General features: G+C 42.7%; 1 protein-coding gene across 9 annotated transcripts in view; it reads right to left on the bottom strand.

Annotated features, from left to right (window-relative positions):
- PRKAG2 (protein kinase AMP-activated non-catalytic subunit gamma 2) overlaps positions 1 to 23,956 on the bottom strand; it is a 384,594-nt gene that overhangs the window by 81,680 nt on the left and 278,958 nt on the right. For 6 of the 9 annotated variants that reach the window (XR_005224094.2, XM_037891127.2, XM_037891130.2 and 3 more), the window contains one exon: positions 18,465 to 18,558. The exons of 1 other annotated variant lie outside the window; for it this stretch is intronic. Coding sequence is in view for 6 of the 8 variants with exons in the window: in XM_037891127.2 (XP_037747055.1) it covers positions 18,465 to 18,558 (94 nt within the window). In the remaining 2 variants the exon portion in view is untranslated. Of the gene's footprint in view, positions 1 to 17,943; positions 18,180 to 18,464; positions 18,559 to 23,956 lie in introns of those variants that run through there. 2 more of the 9 variants (XM_043541595.1, XM_043541597.1) reach the window with 2 other exon arrangements.

The raw sequence follows: 23,956 nt of genomic DNA, 5'->3' as shown, positions 1-23,956 counted from the left end.
TTGTTACAGACATACTTGCTGACAGATATTTTGAAACAAATTACCACAATAATTAAAACTGGCAAAATAATAGTGTTACAATATGCAGAATTTTAAAATATTGTGTGCAGAATTTTTTGGTGCAGAATTCCCCTAGGAATAAATTGTGGAGACATGCTAAACAGTTTAGTCCTGTCCAGGTTAAATGAACATCCAAACATCCCTATGAACATCCAAAGTATGGAGTTTCTCCTCAGCTTTCCAAAACATTGTCATAAAAGAGGTTGGTAACTGCATAGGTTGATTCACATGGAAATCTGACACCACTTTAGTAAGAAATTTAGGGTGTGGAGAGAGTAGCTTTAACTTTGTACCACACTATAAGGAGGGTCAGCAACTAAAGCTGAAAGTATAGCTACCCTCAGGGCTGAAGTAATTACTACCAGGAATGCTACATTTGTTGAGAGATTAAAAAGGGAGCGCATAACTATAGGCTCAATAAGGGGTTCCATAGAAGCTGATAAAACCAAATTTAGATTTGATGTTGGGGTGGGATCCTTTATAGGTGTGATGAGTCTGTCAATCCTTTCAAGAATCTAACTGTCATAGGTATAGGGGAAAAAAAACAAGTCTTCCGCTGGAGAACAGGGGGCCAGATCTGGCACCTCCCCGATTGTTCAAACAGAACATAGCAGCAGTTTCGTTCATGACTACCTATACCATACACTCTCTGAGGTGGGGAAGAAATACTGGACAGGCCAGATACTCAGTGTTCTCAAACAAGAGAGATCCTGATCTGACCAGAGTCTGAGTTTGGAGGTCCCCTAAATGAGCTTCCTATCTGAGAAATGAATCATCTCTGACAAGAGTCATTGAGGACAGAGTTGAGAAGGAAGGGAAGCGGCAGTGGATCTGCCCTACTCTATACTCCAGGGGGAGCTGTGTGCCAAAAAATTAAAAATTCTGCACACAATATTTTAAAATTCTGTATATTTTATTTGTCAAAACAACACAATATCACCACACCAGTTGCAATTATTTTGGTAATTTATTTCAAAATACCTGTCAGCATGTATGGCTGTAACAACACAGACAACAAAAAAGATTTCCCACCTAGAGTAGAGAGTTAAAGAAACCCCTATAACAACTTAATTCCTGTTTCTCTGTTATGCTTTTGTTGGGTGCCTCAGTCTGGGTCTGTCAGATGCGCCAGCTGAGCACACCTTGGGGGAAACTCTGACTCTCTGATTTCAGACACCCACAAATCCCTCCTTCCAACAGCCCGGCCACCTCCCAGCCCCTCCCAGCCCATACACCCCACCTTTTCCTCTCCTGAGCCCAGCCACAGGACACACACCCCAGCCCAGACACCCGCAATCCCTCCTCCCCAGAGCACAGCCACAGGGCATCCCCAGCCCAGACACTTGGACCCCCTACCTCCCCAAGAGCTCATTGATCCAGAGAGAGAAACAGCCTGATGCTGGGTCTTGGGCTTGTACAGGGTTTCCTGCACACCACCTCCTTCCTTCAGTATGTGCTGAGAACCGCAGTGCCCAGAACCCTCCAAGTCCCCCTGCCCTCCAAGCAGTGTCCTGTATTTGCATGCTGGAGAGCTGGGCAATGCTGGGTCCAGCAGCCCCTAATGGTGGCCAGCAGCTCTGCAGCACCAATTCTGCAGGGAAAAGTAAATTCTGCGCAGAACATTAAATTCTGCATTGCTCAGTGGCACACAATTCCCCCAAGAGTACTATACGCCCTCGGATGGAAGTGCAAGAATTTATAGTGCACAGGTGCAGACCTGCAGACATTGCTCTCAAAAATCTCCAATCAAAAGTGCACAGGCCTACACACACCTAATGAGGAACACCCAAAGGTTTATTTTCCCAAGTTTTTCTCATATACATTCCTCTATATCAGCTGGGGTGTTAAGTAACATATCAAATAAGGAGGGGGAATCAGGAGACATTGAACCAGTTTTAATGTCTCCCCCTGCACAATCAGTTTCCTCTTCAGTTTGTTGCTTTGTGAAAAAGCCACTCAGCAACAGGAAAAATAAGATATTTAAGAATAGGAAAATTATTGTACAGCTTTTAAAAACTTGCAAGGGGATACCAGTGTCAGTTTATTACCTGAAACTACTTTTGACTCTTGAAAAAGTAGTCACTTTTTAAAGTTATGTGCTCAACTTAAGGGGGCACTCATTTTAGGTATAAAATGGGTTAATTAAGGGTAGCATGGGCAACCTTTAGTTTCCCTTGGCTTTTGATTGTTCAAGTTATGTCTCAATAATTGTTTAGTATAGTTTTTTAATTTTATATTTAAAATTTAGTGAGGGACACTGAAGATATTTGTCACCATAGTCTTATGGCTGCCCAAGTTCCTCAATTACTAGCTTTCATAAAAGAATTAAAAATATATTTCATACTATAGTTGTGTGCTGACACTTGGCATCAGTACTGGAGTGTGACAATCATTAATGCAGTCACACTATGTGAGATGGGACTAAAAATGGAGCTGATGCGCAGCTTAAGAAATCTGCATTTCAGAGCTAATCATAATAACCATACAATATCTTGTCCAGGCACCAAAAACAAAACCAAAAACAAACTAATTTGCTCTGATTAAGTTAGAAGCCTTTTTCAAACTGAAGAGTAGAGTAATGGGAAGGAGATACGGAACTTCCAGATTTAAAATACTGTTTCTGGCCTGGAATAAAAGTTAGGAGGAAGTAGTTTTACCCACTCGTTAGTGAAGCAGAAAATGCCTAGGAACAGCTCAGTGGATTGGCAATGAGTAGGTCATTGATCTTAAGGATTTTCTACAGTGCCCATCGCTGTGTTAGATAATCAGCTCTAAATCACCAGTTCAAATCCTGCATTTTTGGGAAAACTGCATTACTGTAGTTTTGTGAATAGAGGTTGTACTTCAATTGCCAGGGTTATTAACCTAATGTTTTCTACAGATTTCACATCCACCTATTAAAGAACTCATAAATAACCAATACATCTAAATTTTTCCCTACCAGAAAGCCCCATGACTTTCTCCAAGTCTAATTATCCCAAACAATGAAAATCTAGGTTTAAAAAGGTGCCTCTCAGAGAAATGCTACTCAAGACTGACAGATGAAGGTCTTTAAATACAAGACTTCCAAAAATGGTGTTAAGTTTCTGTATATTAATATCAGAAGCCACTATTCTGGTGGACTGGGCTCAATGAAGATTTAAGATCAATGAATGCTTGCTGAAGTGCAAACTAGCCTCAAAGCCTTGTCTACATGAGACAGTTGCACTGTTTTAACTAACAGTGTTATTTAGAACGGATTTATTTCAATGACTGCAAAAAGAAAAGGAGTACTTGTGGCACCTTAGAGACTAACAAATTTATGCGAGCATAAGCTTTCGTGAGCTACAGCTCACTTCATCAGATGCATGCAGTGGAAAATATAGTTGGGAGATTTTATATACACAGAGAACATGAAACAATGGGTGTTACCATACACACTGTAAGGAGAGTAATCAGGAAAGGTGAGCTATTACCAGCAGGAGAGCTGTGGGGGGAAGAAACCTTTTGTAGTGATAATCAAGGTGGGCCATTTCCAGCAGTTGACAAGAACATCTGAGGAACAGTGTAGGGGGCGGGGAGGGAATAAACATGGGGAAATAGTTTTACTTTATGTAATGACACATCCACTCCCAGTCTTTATTCAAGCCTAAGTTAATTGTATCCAGTTTGCAAATTAATTCTAATTCAGCAGTCTCTCGTTGGAGTCTGTTTCTGAAGTTTTTTTTGTTGAAGAAGAATTGCCACTTCTAGGTCTGTAATCGAGTGACCAAAGAGATTGAAGTGTTCTCCAACTGGTTTTTGAATGTTATAATTCTGGACGTCTGATTTGTATCCATTTATTCTTTTACGTAGAGACTGTCCAGTTTGGCCAATGTTCATGGCAGAGGGGCATTGCTGGCACATATCACACTAGTAGATGTGCAGGTGAATGAGCCTCTGATAGTGTGGCTGATGTGATTAGGCCCTATGATGGTGTCCCCTGAATAGATATGTGGACACGGTTGGCAACGGGCTTTGTTGCAAGGATAGGTTCCTGGGTTAGTGGTTCTGTTGTGTGGTGTGTGGTTGCTGGTGAGTATTCGCTTCAGGTTGGGGGGCTGTCTGTAGGCAAGGACTGGCCTGTCTCCCAAGATCTGTGAGAGTGATGGGTCATCCTTTAGGATAGGTTGTAGATCCTTGATAATGCGTTGGAGAGGTTTTAGTTGGGGGCTGAAGGTGATGGCTAGTGGCGTTCTGTTATTTTCTTTGTTGGGCCTGTCCTGTAGTAGGTAACTTCTGGGTACTCTTCTGGCTCTGTCAATCTGTTTCTTCACTTCAGCAGATGGGTATTGTAGTTGTAAGAACGCTTGATAGAGAGCTTGTAGATGTTTGTCTCTGTCTGAGGGGTTGGAGCAAATGCGGTTGTATCATAGAGCTTGGCTGTAGACGATGGATCGTGTGGTGTGGTCTGGATGAAAGCTGGAGGCATGTAGGTAGGAATAGCGGTCAGTAGGTTTCCGGTATAGGGTGGTGTTTTTGTGACCATCGCTTATTAGGACCGTAGTGTCCAGGAAGTGCATCTCTTGTGTGGACTGGTCCAGGCTGAGGTTGATGGTGGGATGGAAATTGTTGAAATCATGGTGGAATTCCTCAAAGGCTTCTTTTCCATGGGTCCAGATGATGAAGATGTCATCAATGTAGTGCGAGTAGGGGCATTTGGGGACGAGAGCTGAGGAAGCGTTGTTCTAAGTCAGCCATAAAAATGTTGGCATATTGTGGGGCCATGCGAGTACCCATAGCAGTGCCGCTGATTTGAAGGTATATATTGTCCCCAAATGTGAAATAGTTATGGGTGAGGACAATGTCACAAAGTTCAGCCACCAGGTTTGCCGTGACATTATTGGGGATACTGTTCCTGACGGCTTGTAGTCCATCTTTGTGTGGAATGTTGGTGTAGAGGGCTTCTACATCCATAGTGGCCAGGATGGCGTTTTCAGGAAGATCACCAATGGCTTGTAGTTTCCTCGGGAAGTCAGTGGTGTCTCGAAGATAGCTGGGAGTGCTGGTAGCGTGGGGCCTGAGGAGGGAGTCTACACAGCCAGACAATCCTGCTGTCAGAGTGCCAATGCCTGAGATGATGGGGCGCCCAGGATTTCCAGGTTTATGGATCTTGGGTAGCAGATAGAATACCCCTGGTCGGGGTTCCAGGGGTGTGTTTGTGCAGGTTTGTTCTTGTGCAAATCCTGTCGTTTCTTTTGGTAACCCTCAGTGGGATCAGAGGGTAATGGCTTGTAGAAAGTGGTGTTGGAGAGCTGCCTAGCAGCCTCTTGTTCATATTCCGACCTATTCATGATGACAGCACCTCCTCTGTCAGCCTTTTTGATTATGATGTCAGAGTTGTTTCTGAGGCTGTGGATGGCATTGTGTTCTGCCTGGCTGAGGTTATGGGGCAAGTGATGCTGCTTTTCCACAATTTCAGTCCGTGCACGTCGGCGGAAGCACTCTCTGTAGAAGTCCAGTCTGTTGTTTCGACCTTCAGGAGGAGTCCACCCAGAATCCTTCTTTTTGTAGTCTTGGCAGGAAGGTCCCTGTGGGTTAGTATGTTGTTCAGAGGTGTGTTGGAAATATTCCTTGAGACGTCGAAAATAGGATTCTAGGTCACCACAGAACTGTATCACGTTCGTGGGGGTGGAGGGACAGAAGGAGAGGCCCCGAGATAGCCCAGCAGAAGAATCTGTCCTAAAAGTATAGTTGGATAGATTAACAATATTGCTGGGTCGGTTAAGGGAACCACTGTTGTGGCCCCTTGTGGCATGTAGTAGTTTAGATAGTTTAGTGTCCTTTTTCTTTTGTAGAAAAGCAAAGTGTGTGTTGTAAATGGCTTGTCTAGTTTTTGTAAAGTCCAGTCACGAGGAAGTTTGTGTGGAAGGTTGTTTTTTTTAAATAAGAGTATCCAGTTTTGACAGCTCATACTTAATCTTTCCCTGTTTGCTGTAGAGGATGTTTGTCAGGTGGTTCCGCAGTTTCTTTGAGAGCGTGTGGCACAAGCTGTCAGCATCGTCTGTGTGGTATGTAGATTGTAATGGATTTTTTACCTTCAGTCCTTCTGGTATGATGTCCATCTGTTTGCATTTGGAAAGGAAGATGATGTCTGTCTGTATCTGTACGAGTTTTTTCATGAAGTTGATAGATTTCCACTCCATACGGCTAAATTCAGTGCCTTGCATAATGACAGGTTTCAGAGTAGCAGCCGTGTTAGTCTGTATTCACAAAAAGAAAAGGAGTACTTGTGGCACCTTAGAGACTAACAAATTTATTTGAGCATAAGCTTTCGTGAGCTACAGCTCACTTCATCGGATGCATTCAGTGGAAAATACAGTGGGGAGATTTATATACATACAGAATATGTGAACACTTCAATCTCTTTGGTCACTTGATTACAGACCTAAAAGTGGCAATTCTTCAACAACAACAAAAAAAAAACTTCAAAAACAGACTCCAATGAGAGACTGCTGAATTGGAATTAATTTGCAAACTGGATACAATTAACTTAGGCTTGAATAAAGACTGGGAGTGGATGGGTCATTACACAAAGTAAAACTATTTCCCCATGTTTATTCCCCCCCAGTTCCTCAGACGTTCTTGCCAACTGCTGGAAATGGCCCACCTTGATTATCACTATGAAAGGGTCCCCCCCCCCGGTAATAGCTCACCTTACCTGATCACTCTCCTGACAGTGTGTATGGTAACACCCATTGTTTCATGTTCTCTGTGTATATAAATCTGCCCACTGTATTTTCCACTGAATGCATCTGATGAAGTGAGAGGTAGCTCACGAAAGCTTATGCTCACATAAATTTGTTAGTCTCTAAGGTGCCACAAGTACTCCTTTTCTTTTTGTGGATACAGACTAACACGGCTGCTATTCTGAAACCTTTAAACTACTGGAAATTCTTTTATAGATAGGCACCTATTTTGGTTTAGATTAGACTGAGGTCCGCTAGGACAGTGGTCTTCAAACTGTGGGTCACGACTCAGTACTGGGTCGCAGAATGTAAGGTACTGGGTCACGACAGCTCTGGTCAGCACCGCCCACCAGGCAGTTAAAAGTCCCGTCAGCAGTGCTGCCCGGCTAAGGCAGGCTAGTCCCTACCTGTTCAGACACCGTGCTGTGCCCTGGAAGCGGCCAGCAGGTCTGGCTTGTAGACTGGGGCACGCATGGGGCTCCGCACTCCCATTAGCCAGGGTGGCATGGAGCCGCCTTCAGACCTCGGCCTAGGAGCTGGACCTGCTGCTGACTGCTTCCAGAGCACAGAGCAGTCCGCAGTGTCAGGACAGGTTGGAAGTTTGCCTCTGCACCCCACCTCTGCACCACTGACCGGGAGCCACCAGAGGTAAGCCCATGCCCCAACCCCCTGGCCCAGCACTGAAGCCTCCCTCCAAAACCGGGAGCCCCTTCCTGTACCCTAAACCCCGCATCCCCGGCCCCACCCCAAAGCCTGCATCCCCAGCCCAGAGCCCTTACCCCCTCCCGCACCCCAACCCCCTGCTCCTGCCCAGAGCCCCCTCCCACACCCTGAACCTCTCATTCATGGCCCCACCCTGTAGTCCTCACCCAACCCTGAGCCCCTTCCACACCCCAAACCCCTCATCCCCAGCTCCATTGGGTCGCAGATATCAACAATTTTCTTCAACTGGGTCACCAGAAAAAAAAAGTTTGAAAACCACTGTGCTAGGAGACCATTTACACTAGCCCAAAATGAGCCACTCTAACTAAAGTGTGACTTTTTAAAAGTGATTTCATTAAACCAATGGGAATCCCTGTGTAGACATTCTTATTTTGGTTTAACCAATGCAGCTCTCTCATGTAGGCAAGCACTCACTAAGACGGACAAGAAGTGTCCTATCCTTAATGGAACAAGGAAAGTCAGTCTTAAAATGTAAGCTGAAAGGGTGTTTTATTTTGCTTCCTCCCCACTGCACCCCTCGCTTCTTTATGTACAAGAAGCTCCTGAAAGGTTTTTGTATTGTTTTAAAGAAAGATTTTTAATCTTAATGATACAAGGAATGTCAAATTTGATCATCTCTGGTTTTGCTGGTGAACTTGGGGATTCTAGAGATGTTTATGTTCTCTGACACTCTTAACTGAAGGGACAATGTTGAGTTATTAACAAAGATATGCTTTGTTCTCAAGTGCTGATTTGGCACAGAGAATTAACAAAACAAATGTTTAAGCCAGCATTTAAAAATTTTCTTATCTCAACTGTTCAACTTCCAGGATCAAGATATCTTAATTTCACTAGTTCTCTCCACTTACCACATAGTCTTCCAGAGTAGAAGAGTCATTAATTTCTGATGTTAAGGGAGAAGAATGGGAAGTTTTCAGGCCTTCTTTGTACATCATACAGAACAACTGGCACAGGCCTATTTCTCCCCCTCTTTGTGGGTTACCTTTAACACGCACAAAGTTCTGTCTAGACATGGACTTTCAAAAAGGCCATTAGATAGTATTAAGTAGAAACAAAGACATTTCTGTCTAAAAATTTACCTTCTATTATTACTTGTAACATTTAAACTTAATCTTTCAGTGGAATTAGCATACCTATTTCTACATTTTTCCCCGACTTTGTGCATGACAGCGTTTTCTGTCTAGTCACTATCACTGTTTCTCCATGTATACAGCATTTCTCTTGCAGTTTGAGAGTCTTTCACACAGAAAAGAAAGATATTTTAATGACCGTGAAGTGTTGTGTAATTTGTATATTTTTACAGGCATAACACTTAATAGGATGACCCAGAGGCAGGGTAAAATGCAAAGCTACCTTTAAATAACTTTACAAACAAACTCCAGTTAGCTTCAAGTGCCCCTTTAAACACAGCAAGGGAGGAGAACCTATAGAGGTATAGTGAGATATGATCACTAAAGCTTTTATTCTGAGCATTTTTTTGTGAAGTCGGACTCCAGGATTTCATTAATCTATTCTCTATGCGACTGAAGAAAACCAGTTGAATCCCTCAGAGTATGTCTCCCTAGGCATTGCTATCCTACTTTTACCTTAAAGTCATACTATTCCAGCAGCAGACGGGGGCGGGGGGGGGGGGAGAAGAGGGATAGAGGGGGACAAGGATAAATGTAAAGAGAAAGTTCAATAAAAAAAAAAATCTAATGTTGCAAATTTGCTTGGCAACTCAAATCTCTTCTTGCCTTCTTTCTTTCTTCATCAGTGCAAACTTAGCAACAGCACAGGCTGATCAGATGCAGACCGAAAAGCATAGGTCAAGGGAATGATAGCAATACTAAAATTCTGCTGTTTTGATGGGTGTTTCAACAGCGTCAGGGGTAATGAGTCATAGTACACAGAAATCAGGGTAACATGGACCTCATTTAAATGGTGCATGTGAGAAAAGTTATTTTGTCTTTAAACAGACTTATTTACAGTTGCAAGCCTGCACAAAAGAAAATTGCCCTTGGCCAGATTTAGAGGTGATATTTAAAGGTAGCACAAATTAAACTCCCATAGACCCAAATAATCCCTGTTACTCCTGCGGGAATTCTGCATCACTGCATACGCCCCGAATTCATGTGTCCCCCCCCCCCCCCGCCCCGAATTCTTTTCCCTGCAGAAAATACATTATGCCAGAGAGGTGTGAAAGGCATAACTGCAGCACATCAGGGGCTGCTGTAGCACCAGAACAGCAGGAACTTTATTTCTGTATTGTAGATTCAATGAATTATTACTCAGAGTTCTGTACTAATATGCCTAGTAAGGAATCTATTTGTCAAAAAACATTTTTTCCTGAATCTTTGTTGTCTGTATTGTTACAGACATACTTACTGAAAGGTATTTTGAAATAAATTACCAAAATAACTGAAACTGGCATGATTATATTGTGTTATTTTGACAAATACAATGCAGAATTTTAGACTATTGTGTGCAGAATTTTTAATTTTTTGGCACAGAATTCCTCCAGGAGTACACCGTGCAAAGAAGTCTAAGTCCATGTACCAAGAATTGAAGGGGGTGGGAAGAATCCCCAAAGGAACATTTCTGCATTTAGTTTCTACTGTACTATTCAACCTTAAATCCCAAAATCAAATGCTAAACTTTTAAAGAGACAAGACCCAGGTCTTGTCTACACTGGGAAAGAGGCATCATATTAGGAGATGTTTTAACACGAGTTACAGATACAGTTTTTCTCTTAGTGTAGAGGACACGTTTACAAATGTTAGCTGCCGTTCTCCCAGCACCTACCCTCTGAAAATTCAAGGCGGTTTTTTTTTGGCATAGGATCCTTCCACATTAAAGAGTCCTTTCTCAACAAATATCCCTAACAAAACGCCCCACTCACAAGCGTCAACCTCCACCACATCCTCCTGCTCCAAGTGTTTAGTCGATAGATCCTCTCTCCGGTGGCCTCTGAAGCTCAATGGACCTGAGCTGGTTTGGACCAGTGGAGGGTGAGGAAAGGAGTTTGGTTTCAAAGCTGAGGGCCCTCTGCAGAGAACTGTCAACCCCTGCAATTCCCCTCCCCCCCCCCCCCCCGGCAAAGTCTTAAAATCAAGGGATATCCATTTTGAAGTGTCTATGCAGATCACAACTGCAGTAGTATGGCAGAGAGAGGGAATCCCTCAGGTAGACAGATCCCACGCTATTAGAGCTTTGTAAGTGAAAAAAACCAACATCTTAAAGTCAGCCCAGTGACCATGGATGGATAGTGCAAATCAAGCACCACAGGCACTGTGAGCTCCTACCAGGAAACACTACTTACCAAAGAGGCAGGTGTTTTCTGTGCCACTTTAAGCTTTCTGATTGATCTGAAGTGAAGTCCCACAGAGAGTGCATTAAAGTAATCCAGTTTTAAGGTAACAAAAGCACAAATCACTAGTCTACACCGGATTAACTCATGATTTTCCAATTTTTAAAAAAAATGATTATGCTGGTCCAAAATGCATCAGAGCAATTTTAAAACTCAAGGGAGTTTGTGAGAGAAGTACAGGTGGGGCCCAATAGCACTTCCTTTTAAGATTGCCCAACACTTCCCATTATAAAGCAGTTTTCAGCTGCTTATAATGTTGCCAAGCTAACCATTTGGGCTGAAGTTTTCTATACTGGATGCAAGGCTGTTTTTTTGTTGTTGTTGGTTTGTTGCGGGGGAATTTCAGCCAAAATTGTTCAGCTGTTTCCAAAAATAAGGCTAGGGCAAGAGAGATCATATTTTTCCACATATTAAAAAAATAAATAAATAAAAAAATTAAAAAAATCTAACAGCTTCACTGAGAATCTCTGGCACCCCAGAGAAGGGTCTTGAAATTTGGCAGGTGGCTGGTTGCCTGTGTGTCAGCCTGTGGAAGTCAGCCCAAATTTGGCAGAGTTGTAAACCTCTGAAAAACTAATTTGCATATGCACTGTAGAGATTTTACAAGAGTGTTGTAGTTAGATTCCCTAAAGATTCCATCTGCACTAGGCATGCTCCAGCCTTGGGCTAAGAAGGACTTTCTCTGCAAAGGAAGAAGGGACAGAGACAGGTCTGATAAGATAGGTTGTAGAGGCAGAGAGATTGGGACAAGGAGCTGAGGAAGGGAGGGAAGGCAAGAGGCAGGCCTTCTGTCTTATTCACAGCACAGCATGGAAGGTACTCAATGAGCCACTCTTCAATATTTTGTTTGATCCTCACTGTTCAGCGTGTGGCCGTGCCTTCTTTACAGCACACTATTCAAACCCTTCTCTGAAGGCAAAATTATTAATTTCCTCATGGGCTTTTCTGGGGTGTTCATCAAGTATTGGAGTGCTTCATTAACATTAATTAATATATCTTATCAACCCCTCATCTCATAGCAGTGTTGTACTTATCCCCATTTTACAGATGGTGAGCTGAGACAGATTAAGATCAAAAGTATCCACTAATTTTGGGTGCCCAACCTGAGGCACTTGGGACCTAATTTTTCAGAGAACGTAACTTTATATAGCACTTTGTATGCTCAAAGCACAATTCCTACTGACTTCAACTGCTGCTTTGAGTTCTGGGATCTGATTTGCAGAAGTGCTGAGAACACCATAAAATGAGGAACATCCAATTAGTGACCACCTCTGAAAGGGTGATTGAAGGGACTTGCCTGGCATAACATAGCAACTACCTTGATACTGCCACAGAGAATCCAATTCCCCAGGGTAGCACATTCAACTACCTTAATTATGAGACCTTCCTTTCTCTTTCATAATCCCCTGCCTCCCTATCTACCAACTTCTGCAACAAATGAAGCAGGGGCCCTTCAGATAGATTCCATCACTATACCACCCCGATGCATCCTCAGAGCAGGTCTATCCTGTGCACTGAATGAGTCAGGAGTCCGGGGGGAGAACAGTATGATCATGGAATTAGAGAGTATATCATAATACATACACACAAGGAGGCCAAATTAAGGTTGCACAGGCAACTGTAACTCTGCCTTTTCCAAACTTTTGAATGCTTGACTCTATCTTAATGTAGTTTTGTGCAATGAGTCAATAACCTATAATATTCATTTTGTTGCCACCTTTCCTATAACAGTATTACAGCCTCCCCCAACAACTGAAGTGGGTTATTACAACATGAGCCAAGTTAAAGCATTATGAGCAGAGACGTGAAAAAGGGATGACAGTTAGTGGTGAAAGGTTAACAGACAGATTTAAGGAAGAACTTGTGGGAGAGGAGAGGTTGTTTGGCATACTACAGGCTGTATGTAGGAGGCTACTCCATGCATAGGAAACACCATGAAAGAGATATAGTCACAGAAAATAGACAAGAGGGTGTCATCAAAAGGGAAGAAGAAATTGGGAGAACATAGTGCAAGAGGTGGGTGTGTAGGAAAGGAAACAGGAGATACAGCTGGGCAACACTGAGCAGCTTTGGTGGGAAGATTAGAAATGCAAATTGTATAGTGCCAACTCTTTAGACACACATAAAACTTCCTAAAAACTTAAGTGTCAGGGTCTAAAAGGTTTCATATTGATCCACAATAATCAGTAATGGACAAGCTCAGTGATCCTACAGCAGTTGCAAGCATTACCATACAACAAACATGGGTTCAACTTCTAAATCTGGGCACTCACTTCCTAGGCTAGAAGTGCTGTGGACAAAGCATATTTAGCTCCTGGGCCATGTATTGTTCTGCAGAAACCCTGTTGGACAGTCTAGAAAGAGAATCCCTTCCAACTTGTTGGAATGGAAGGCCAGTCACTGTAACACTGTGTTGATCTGGACTCGATAGCAATATAGTTCTGTCTAAGCTTAGAGCCTAGTTATAAGATTAAAAACCACCATTCCAGTGTTCATTCTGGGCTGCACAAGTGCATCATGAGCATTCACTGTAGTGTTGAAGTACAGACAAAGCTCCATGTCAGCACAAAAGCTTTTTTTTTTTTTTTTTTTTAAAGTGAATCTGAAGCAGTCAATGAAAGACACCTGAATATACTAAAGATGTAATAGTTCAAAGGAGAAGGTTGAAAGAGACCTGACCCGAAGTAGGAAGAGTTAACCCAAGATTTTCTTTAAATGGCTCTTTTTTGCCACCATATAGGCCAAGAGATCTATTGAATTTAGTTTTGAAAATATAACTATATTATGCCTATATTTTCAAGGATGACTAATGATTTTGAACCTAAGACACCTTAAAGGGGCCAGATTGTTCAAAGATGGGTGTCCAGCACTTTCTAAGAAGGCAGGGCCTTCTTTAAGTTTCTCAAATTGGATGCCAAAAAACAAAACTAAAAACACACTCATTACCTTTGAAAATTTAGACCTTATTAGACTTTTCTGATAAGAATCACCCTGTTGGCTTAAGGTGACTACTGACAGTTAGCCCTGAGTTTCTTCTCCCTCACTATACCCTTCCATTATGGTCTTCCTTCCACCACACCTTTAGTATGAGCCCCACATGACAAAAATTTGTTCCTAGCCTTTAATCTGGGATGAGATAACCTGGAAAAAACAACTGCAGCTTTTTGTATACTCAGTGCTGCCACTTTATTTTCTTTAAATTGTGCTGGTGGATAAGATGGTAAAGAGATGGCCGTGAGCCAACACTGCAGCAGAACCAGTTACCCAAGGTACAGTTACAATGCTGAACCAACCAAATTACTACAGCTGACAGGTATATGGTTGATATCTGTGATGGAAATACTGAAACTAAGGTAACTTCTGTAGCCTAACGGAATTTTAGAGACAGGGGGTGAAGAAAATTCAGATTAGATTAGTGTCATGGTATCGTTTCAACCAATAACACTAACAGTTATTTTAAAAGGAAAAAAAAAAAGTCTAGATCTCAGACATTTCCATCTGTAACAAAATGAAGCTACCCAGTGACTCAAAATGTGATGGTAAAAATCTGAAGTTTTTCTGTTAAATACACAAAAACAAATTCCTTCTACTAGCTCTTCCCCAGCCTCCTCCCTCCCCCGCCTTTGCAAAAAAACAAAAATAAACCCCAGACCTACTATCGCTTGACACTGATCCCATACAGAAAGCAGCTGAGGAGCAGCGTATTTATTCTTTTCTTTTTGAGCAGCTATGCAATTCATGATCTGTCCTGAAGTTTCACAAGTCAACCCAAAATTGTATGTGAAACAAACCAAGGAATCCACTTTGATGTAACAGCAGGTGTGTGTGTGTTTATTATTAGGTACATGCACACATCAGCTTTGTCACATTTTTGACAGTAACAAGGAACTGGTTGTCCCTGCCTCCCAAAAAAGTAACAGTATGAAAGATAAGAAAATCTACTTCAGTGGTCTCATTTCCAATCCCTGCTAGAAGGGCACTGATCTTAACTAGTTAAAAATGTTTTAATTCAACGTCCATTTTCTGAGAGAGAAATCAGCATTTAAACAGCATGTCCTGAGCTTTCTAGTAAACAACTCTTTTATTAATAATTAAAAGTTTCTTTGTTCTCTTACTGATGTTTAGAAGGGTCTTTTGGGCAGATCCAAGCAAACTAAACATATTTTGGCCCACCTCTTTCTTCCTCTCCTTCCCTTCTATGTATATATTGATGTGCTGGCTATCCTGTTTAAGCTCCACTGCAGCTAATACTAGTAAACACTCTCTTGAAAAGACTGAGTAAGAGCATTCAATACAAGAATTATGGCATCATTCTATTGCAAAAGACAGGATCTGCAACTGACCAACAAAGTGAAACAATAAAGAGAGTCCAGTCAAATGTCCAAAGTGAACAAGCGAGGAGGAGGGGGCGGCGGGAGTAGAGCAGGGGAAAAGGGTAGGGAGAAGGAAGAACAAACATTTCTCTCTCAGGGATAGGTATCTTATGTGTTAATTGTAACACTAGTAGGTACAAAATTTCCAGATACAAGTGTGATGTTTTTGAGTCCGTGTCCTGTCCATTTTACTTACAGACCATCCCTTCTGAGAAACCAGATTCTGCAAAGCAACATACCGTCGCATGAGACAAAATGCAGTTAAAAGAAAGGTTTGTGTTCTAAGCAGCATTTCACTTCCCCCCACCCTTCAGTTTAAACAATTAGTTTCAAATAATGTGAATTAAATTTCCTTTAAATTAAAATGCCAGTTAAATTCTCTCTCATTTGTGTAGGCTTTCAAGAGAATCACAAGCCAGATCCATTCTGGAATAAGACTATTTTGAGGCCTTGTTTCTGATGGTTACTTTCTATTAAACATTCGGTTCCAAAGGAACTGTTGCATAATTTGATATACCAGACAGTTACCTGTTGGTGGACATACTGTTGGGGAAGCTAGCCGTATGTGAAACACAAAGCTAGATCAATAATAGCAGCAGCTAGAAAACAAGTTTTTAATTAAAACACGTCATTTTATAGATTATAGAGAGAGGGCTTGAAATGTGACAAGACAGAACCCCAAATATGATAAAACTGCATCCACAGCGTGAAATCTAATCACATTCTTGAAGGCCTTTTGTTTCTGAACCACCTTACCACTCAGTACGTCTCATCTACCAAATAACCAGAAAATTTTCTCTCCTCCTTTCCCTAACATTAGCACAACTTCAATCATAGCAACAAGAGCAAGACTGAGGTCAAAAATATATGCACTGTGAACATTTCCATCTGCATCCCACTGTCTTTGGGCTTCTCTACGTATTGACTTCACATATGAAGACATATTGTGACAATGAAATAAGTTTTGCTCTAATGTATGGGCTGTTAGTTTTATCAAAATTGTCTCCACTGAACATACCCCTATTTTATGTAAGTAGCATTCTTAATGCCCATGTTTTGATCACTATCCTTCCAGCCAAATGCTAGGTAGATTCCCTACGAAGACAGCAAATGCCTCTGATTGGGGCCAGGGTTTGCTATTAAGTGTACTGTCCACCAATGGAGGAACATGCTGCCTCTGACAAATTCCAAAACCAATATACAACAAATTAAAACAAAGCAAAACTCTCAAACTTATATACCAACTCAAAAGAACAGCCACATACATAACTTCAGTTTGATGGAGGAAAAATAACATTCCAAGAAATACCACAATAGAACAGAAGTTTGCAAATAGTGAGAATGATTGAATTCATGTCTTATAATCTGACATGTGCACTGGAAAATAAATTATTCTATCACAGTAATCTGTACTATCTTGTGTAAATGAGTTTTTGTTTAGACCGGACATCCACCTCAGGATATTATGATATACTATTAAAAAGAAAAGGAGTACTTGTGGCACCTTAGAGCCTAACAAATTTATTAGAGCATAAGCTTTCGTGAGCTACAGCTCACTTCATCGGAAACTACTACATGCCACAAGGGGCCACAACAGTGGTTCCCTTAACCCGCCCAGCAATATTGTTAATCTATCCAACTATACTCTTATCCCAGCAGAAGAATCTGTCCTTGTTACTCTGACTACTATTAAAGTAGACAGTAAACAAACAAAGGTGATTTATTTACATTTCCCCAAAACTGAATGTTTGTAGCAGATCAATAAGACAAGTTTAGGACAGACTCTGCATGTCATGGTTTAACTCTCCAACCTGAAGATAAGAGGAAGTCAATCAAGTACATGAAAGGTACAGATCTGGTCAGAAATTATTGATATTAAATTGGGGAAGGATAGTACAAATTAGAGACTGAATTCCTTACATCCAACATTCATGTTAAATAAATCATACTGAAGCTGCAGATTTTATTGTTCTTGTGAGGCTTCACCAAGACAAAAAAAGGCATGAGTCCATTTGACTGGCCTACCTTTGCTTTAAAAGTTATAGAGCAAAAAGCTCTTAGACAAGCAGTCAAGTCAGTAGGACGCAAAAAAAACCTTTAAAAGTCATAAAAGAATTTAAAATGAGGTTTGTGGTTAATCACATGCAACAGCAATATCAACTACAGAAAGGAACAGCTATCAAAAAGAACCATTTTTTTTTTTTTTACTATAAATGACTCAGCCTATTATTTTCAAAGTTTTAAAAGATATATTACTTCATGTTCTGCAAATAAAAAGCCTATGAAGTTTTAGCGACTTTAAAATATTAAACATGAAAATTAGATTTCTATGGCCATTCACTATGAAAGGGCCATCATGTCTAAAAACTACTACCTTAAGTTTTCAACACAGTCCCCTTCAAAAAGGCACAAGCTTATAGATCTGCTCAAAATATGGAAGAGAATAAACTCCTTTACAAACAGTGTAGTGCCTGCAAGACATGTAAATAAGTCAGAGGCTCCAATCCTACCTGAGTTAACTATTTGTCAGTCATCTAATTAGGAGCTAAATAGGAAGCAACATCAAAGAAAAGCTGGCAGAGATAAGTCTGTTCTGTGAACACTGACTTTTTCTAATACTTGCCCCCATCTGGTACAATATTCCCAATTTTGTCATCTAGAGGTCAACGTCTACGGTACATGTTATCACCAGGATATACAACAGTTCTTAAAAGCAAAAAAACCAACCCACGGGTGTCCAGGTTTTCATCCTCCTCCGCCCCACATACAGAACTGGGCCCAGCGATAACTGGAAAAACAGATCAAGGAAGGGCGACGAAGGATCCCACCACAGGAGAGGGTGACGAACAGCGGCACTGGCTCGCCTGAGTGGCCATCTGCTGTGAAGCGCCCAGCGTGCGAACGGAACACTCGGGACGGGTCCCCACGCAGCGATCGCCCCACGCCCCGCACGAGCTGGGCCGAGTCTGGGGCAGGGGCGGCTGTAACCCAGCGACCCGCCTCGCCCCTTTCCAAGGGCACAGGCAGCAGGGTGCGGGACAGCCCCCGGCGGGCGGGCGGGCGCGCGCGTCGCCGGGGAGACCCGACTGTCTCGGCTGCCCGCCCCCCCCGGGGGATGCTGGCGTCTCCGTCCGGCCCCCCGAGCAGCAGGGCCAGGAGCGAGCCCCGGAGCCTGCAGCGGGCAGCGATGCCCGGAGCTAGGGGAGTGTCTGTCCGTCAGTCGCTGCTCCGCGGCAGGCGCCTCCGACTTACCTTCATCGTCGAGCTCTAGTTTCTCCAGCATCCCTTCAGAGGCGGCCGGGGGCTGAGGAGAAGCCGGAGCCGCCGCAGCTGCCGCCGCCGCCGCCTGCGGAAGGGGGAAAACGGAGAAGGGGATCAGCATCCAGGCGCGGACCTACCGGACCCGCGGCGGCATCGGACGCAGCCCGGCGTGGCAGAGGCTGAGCCGGTCTGACGGAGGGGAGTAGCTGCCGGGCGGACGTGGACGGCGGCTGCTAGCCCGAGTCCGTATGGGGATGAGGCAGGGGGTCACCCTCCAGCCTGACGGGGCTCGATTTGTGCCGTCTCCTACACGCACTGGGGGAGGGGAGGAGGCGGGACCTCCCCCCCCGCACCCCCACCCCCACCCCCGGCGGCTGCTCCCAGCCCATTAACCCTTTACAGCCAGGCCGGGTAGGACTCTGTCCTTTGGAGAGGCCGCTGGCCTGTGACGTGGGAGGTCTCGCGTCTCCTCAGCATCCTTCAAGTCAGCGAGCTGCCGTTTACGTCCGTTAGATTCCACAGGCAGCCAAAAGAACCTTTCGGTGAGAAAGTTCCACCCCTTCCTCCTCACGGTCCCCCTTTCTGGGGCCTGACTGGGATTTGGAACATCCCGTTTTGCAGCAATCAAGCAGGCTGCTCTACACAGGAGGGAAGGTAACTACCATTCACACAGAGAGCGGGGGGGAGGAGGAGGAGAGACCGGTGGTTGTGCTATTGCTACCCGCACCCCGGGTCAAGCCATCCACCTTTCCCTGTCCAGCCTGCAAGGCGAGGGCGGGCTGTTAAAGCCGCCTGCCATTCTTCCCAGGGTCGGGGTAAGGTAACCTGCCAGGAGGAAGCCCTTCCCCCGACAGCCGGTGTTGGTAGTGTCCGATATATTTACCTGCTAAGGCGGCCGTGAGCAGCCAGTCCCACCGCTGTCTAGCGGGGGATGCTGGATCCCACCTCCCCACTGCCAAGGGTGGGCCACCTTCACGAGGCATGTCTTTCTCAGGCTGTCGTGCAGACCAGCCCCCACTACAGTCCCTGCCCTCCCAGGCGTGTCACAGGTCCTGGTGTGCCTGGAGACCCCATCCTCCACCTCCCACAACATGCCTCCCACACCCACTGTAGGCCCAGCCTCCCAGGACAGCGAGGGTCCCAGCCTGGCTGTGGCACTGTGAGACACACAAGAGTCAGACCCCAGCATTACAGCAGGCCCACAACATTCAGCAAGTCCCAGCATGCAGTGGTCCAGCTTGATGCCAGGGGGCCTGGTTACACTGCATGTCAGACTGTTGTCTGTGCAGGCCCCATTTCTCTGAAGCAAAGATAAAGATGAGTGTCATCTGTCCTACTCTGTACTCATGAGACAGAGATGCTGTGGTAAATGAAGCTGTAAGGAGTGTGGGGACCGGATTTTGGACAGATGGAACAAGTGGAGTAGTCTTCATGCTCCTGGTAAGTTACTGTACTGTTGGACAAAGTTGGGACAGCCCATTCTAAAGTGATCATTCCATTTTCTTTATTAGTTTCTGCTACACAGGTGCTATAGCTTGTTTAAATACAGCAGGTCTTTTCCATGTTAATGACCAGGTGTAAAATATTTTAAGGTTCTTATTTTACCTCCACTTTTCTAAGTCTGTTCATATAAAGAACACATTTTTTAAAGTAAGGGTAGTTAACCACTGGAAAAGTTTACCAAGGGATGGGATAGATTCTTCATCATTTGAAGTCTTTAAATCCAGATTGGGTTTCTTTTTAAATGAAATGCTCTGGCGCTTAATCAGAAGTTATGGTCTTGATGCAGGAATTAATGGGTGAAAGTATATGGCTTTTATTAGGCAAGAGGACAGACTAGATGATCATAATGAGCCTTTCTGGCCTCATAGTCTATAATTTAGAAAATGAATAGCCTGAAGTTGTTAGTCACTAAAGCGTGGATGCTTTAGAAATGTTCAGCATAAATCACACTGGCTGAGACAGGGTAATGTAAATAAAGTTTACATTATCAACCTTCTGAATTAGCATATACTTTTTGTGGCCCAAAATCACTGATTGCTAGCAACTGGCAGAGACAGGTCCAGGGGGATTGAGTTCTTCTGCTTACCTTGTTACCTAACCCCTTCTGCCTTTTCCTGGAAGTTTTCATTTTAGTTCTTAATGGTTGTCACTGATTCATCTCTACCCTCTTATTTAACTGCTTTTTCCTTGGACAGCTACTGACTTATTTGTCTGCAGGGCTCAGAAGGAACCCAGGCTTCTCTCTGCTGTAGAGCTTCAAAGGAAGCATTCCTTCTCCTTAGAAGTAGGTTCTCTGTCCCTTGCTGAGCTGTGGCAGCAGATGCTAGTGGACGTTAGAAATGCTCCATGATGCAGAGCATAGTGCTTCAAAGGAGTCATAGCAACCATGTAGAGAATACTAAGGTTTATTTGGCTCCCAGTCACAGGCACTGGCTGCTGAAGGTGAGGAAGTCTTCCAAGGAGAAGGTGGACAGAGGACTAAGGCATTCAATATTTCTTGCTTTCCAGCAGAATAACATGCACAAAAACTAGGGAACACCACAAAATGTGTGTTAGTGAGAGTTAAGGGTTGAGAAGGGAGTACAGAACCTTAACAATTCTAGCACAGTTCTGCATGGCAGCTCCAAAGAAGGAAAATAAGAGCCTCAAGGGGGCTGGGTAACTGCTTTCTACCCCTAAACAAACCCCTTCCAGTGGACTTTAATATGAACCCTCATTTGCTCAGGAAGTAGGAGTGTCCAATTCTTCGTCATAAGAAAGACCACCATGAGGACACTGTGTCAAGTTTAACTCCAAACAACTTGTGTGTTGTTTTTTGTAATGGAGAAATATTATGAATATATACCTCAATGAATATTGTAGCGGATCAGCCATACAAACCACCAATACTGCATACACTAAGTAGCAATACTTCAGAACATCCACAGCATTTTAATTATATCTTTTATTTCAGCTGTGCTTAACCCCCCCCCCCCGCCCCACAATTTTCCTTTTATATCAGTTGTCTTGATATTAATCAGGGTAAAATGTGCTTCTTACCAAATTTTGTTTGTTTGTTTGTTTAAAAAAGAACCCCAAAACCATTAAGGTGTCACCCCAACTCAAACAAATATAAGCCAGTGCCTATAGTGGCCCCTGCAGTTCTGTGGGGAGCTATCACAGCTCCAGCTGGTGAGGAGCTGTGAAAATTCTGGGAGGAGGAGCAAGGTCAAGGGGGGCACCTACCCCCCCGTCATATAGCAAATGACACCCGTTTGGAAGAACGAAAAGTAAACTTGTCAGAATGAAGAACACCAGTGACGTGTATCTTAACAAAAATATTTACCATGGAGAAAAAGTTGTGAAATAAGGTTGCCATCTCTGAGTTACAAAAAAAACAAGACATCTGGGATAATCCTGAGCCAATAAAACTGAGCACCCTTGCAGACTTCCCAGGACAGCTACCTCACAAAAACAAACAAAACAAACAAAAAAAATTCTGGGAAAACCCAGACAAGTGGTGGCTCTACTATGAAAGTAAAACTTCCAATAAAGAATACATACATTTCAGGAGAAAAATTAATATTGATAGGACTAAACTAGTAATAAAGCATGTTTTTGTAGGATCAGGGAATTAGTTACAGAAATCTGGTTTATTTTTTAATTAAAAAGGATATAAATTATATATAACTGGAAGTCCAAAAGGGTACTGACTGTCATAGCAATATCATAGGGCATGTTTCTAGCGAGGTCCCATGGGGATTGGTTCTTGGCCCTAAGCTATTATAACATTTTCATTAAATGACCTGGAAGAAAACATAAAATCATCACTGATAAAGTTTGTAGATGACACAAAAATTAGGGAAGCAATAAATAATGAGGACGAGGTCACTGATAAAGAGTGAACTGGATCGCTTGATAAGCTGGCTGCAAGCACACAATATGTATTTTAATATGGCTAAATACATCTAGGAACAAAGAAATGTAGGCCATACTTATGATGGGGGACACTGTCTTGGGAAGCAGTGATTGAAAACGATTTGGGGGTTCTGGTGGATAATCAGCTGTACATGAGCTCCCAGTGTGACACTGTGGCCAGAGGGCTAGTGCCATCCTTGGATGCATTAATAGGAGAATTTCAAGTAGGAGTTGAGAGGTTATTTTATCTGTGTGTTTGGAACTGGTGTAACCACTCCTGGAATACTGGGTCCAGTTCTGGTGTGCACAATTCAAGAAGAATATAGATAAATTGGTGAGGGTTCAGAGAACAGCCACGAGAATGATTAAAGGATTAGAAAACATGCCTTATTGTGATAGACTGAAAGAAGCTCCATCTATTTAGCTTAACAAAAAGAAGGTTCAGGGATGACTTGATTACAGTCTATTAGTATCTACATGGAAAACAAATATTTAATAGTGGGCTCTTCAATCTAGTAGAGAAAGGTATAAAATGATCCAATGGCCAGAAGCTGAAGCTAGACAAATTCAGACTGAAAATAAGGTTTACATTTTTAACAGTGAGAGTAATTAACCATCGGAACAACTTAGCAAGGATCACGGTGAATTCTCCATTGCTGATAATTTTAAAATCAAGATTGATGTTTTTCCAAAAAGATATGTTCCAGGAATTATTTTTTGGGAAGTTCTATGGCTTCTATTATACAGGAGGGCACACTAAATGATCGCAGTGCTCCCTTCTGGCTTTGGAATCTATGGATCTATTAAATTATGAATAGAGGTTTGATTGGAAAGAAAAATTATGCCAGATTTTAAAATTGTGTTTCTTTTTTTTAACACCACACAATAAGCTACTAAATACCCAACATTTAAATAAAAATTCATATGTTGTTTGTAGCTTACATTTGACACACACATCCTATAGTACATAATAAGTCATAAGAAGACATTTAGGCCCAAATCATGCCATAAGCTCTATGCCAGCAAACCTCACAATCATCACTGCAGGATCAGTGTTAATTTTTTTGTGGGGAAAACTGTATCCAAGCTGACAATATTAAGACAAATTCAATGTAATTTAAAGATTATTAACCCCTAGTAATATTTGCTAGTGTATACGTAATACTACATTGCAGATAGCTGTTTTACCAAAACGACACTGTGCTATAATTGCCTCTATACTGCTCATAAATGCAATGGAAACTAAGAATCTCCATCCTTGCAATGGAAACTCCATCTTTCACTCACGCACTGTGTAGAACTGATCAATGAAATTATTTTTAATTGTTCACTTTACTAATATAACTTCATAAGTAAAGTTTTATGAATGAAACAACATTCATTCATAAAACCAGTTACCCCAATAACTGGCTAATTGAGTTTCACTTTCAATCCAATTGCTGCTTAAATCGCTGAAACTTGCAATGTTTCAACATTGTAACTTCTGTTCACTGTTGCCATTCCTTACACTTGTCCATATTGTAACTCGAACTCCACTTTAACTTGTCCCAAACTCCATTTTAAAATGCGCACTCCATTTTGTA

Source organism: Chelonia mydas, chromosome 2 (assembly GCF_015237465.2).
Source record: "Chelonia mydas isolate rCheMyd1 chromosome 2, rCheMyd1.pri.v2, whole genome shotgun sequence".
Taxonomy (NCBI): Eukaryota; Metazoa; Chordata; order Testudines; family Cheloniidae; genus Chelonia; species Chelonia mydas.
This window is presented reverse-complemented; position numbering and strand designations above follow the sequence as displayed.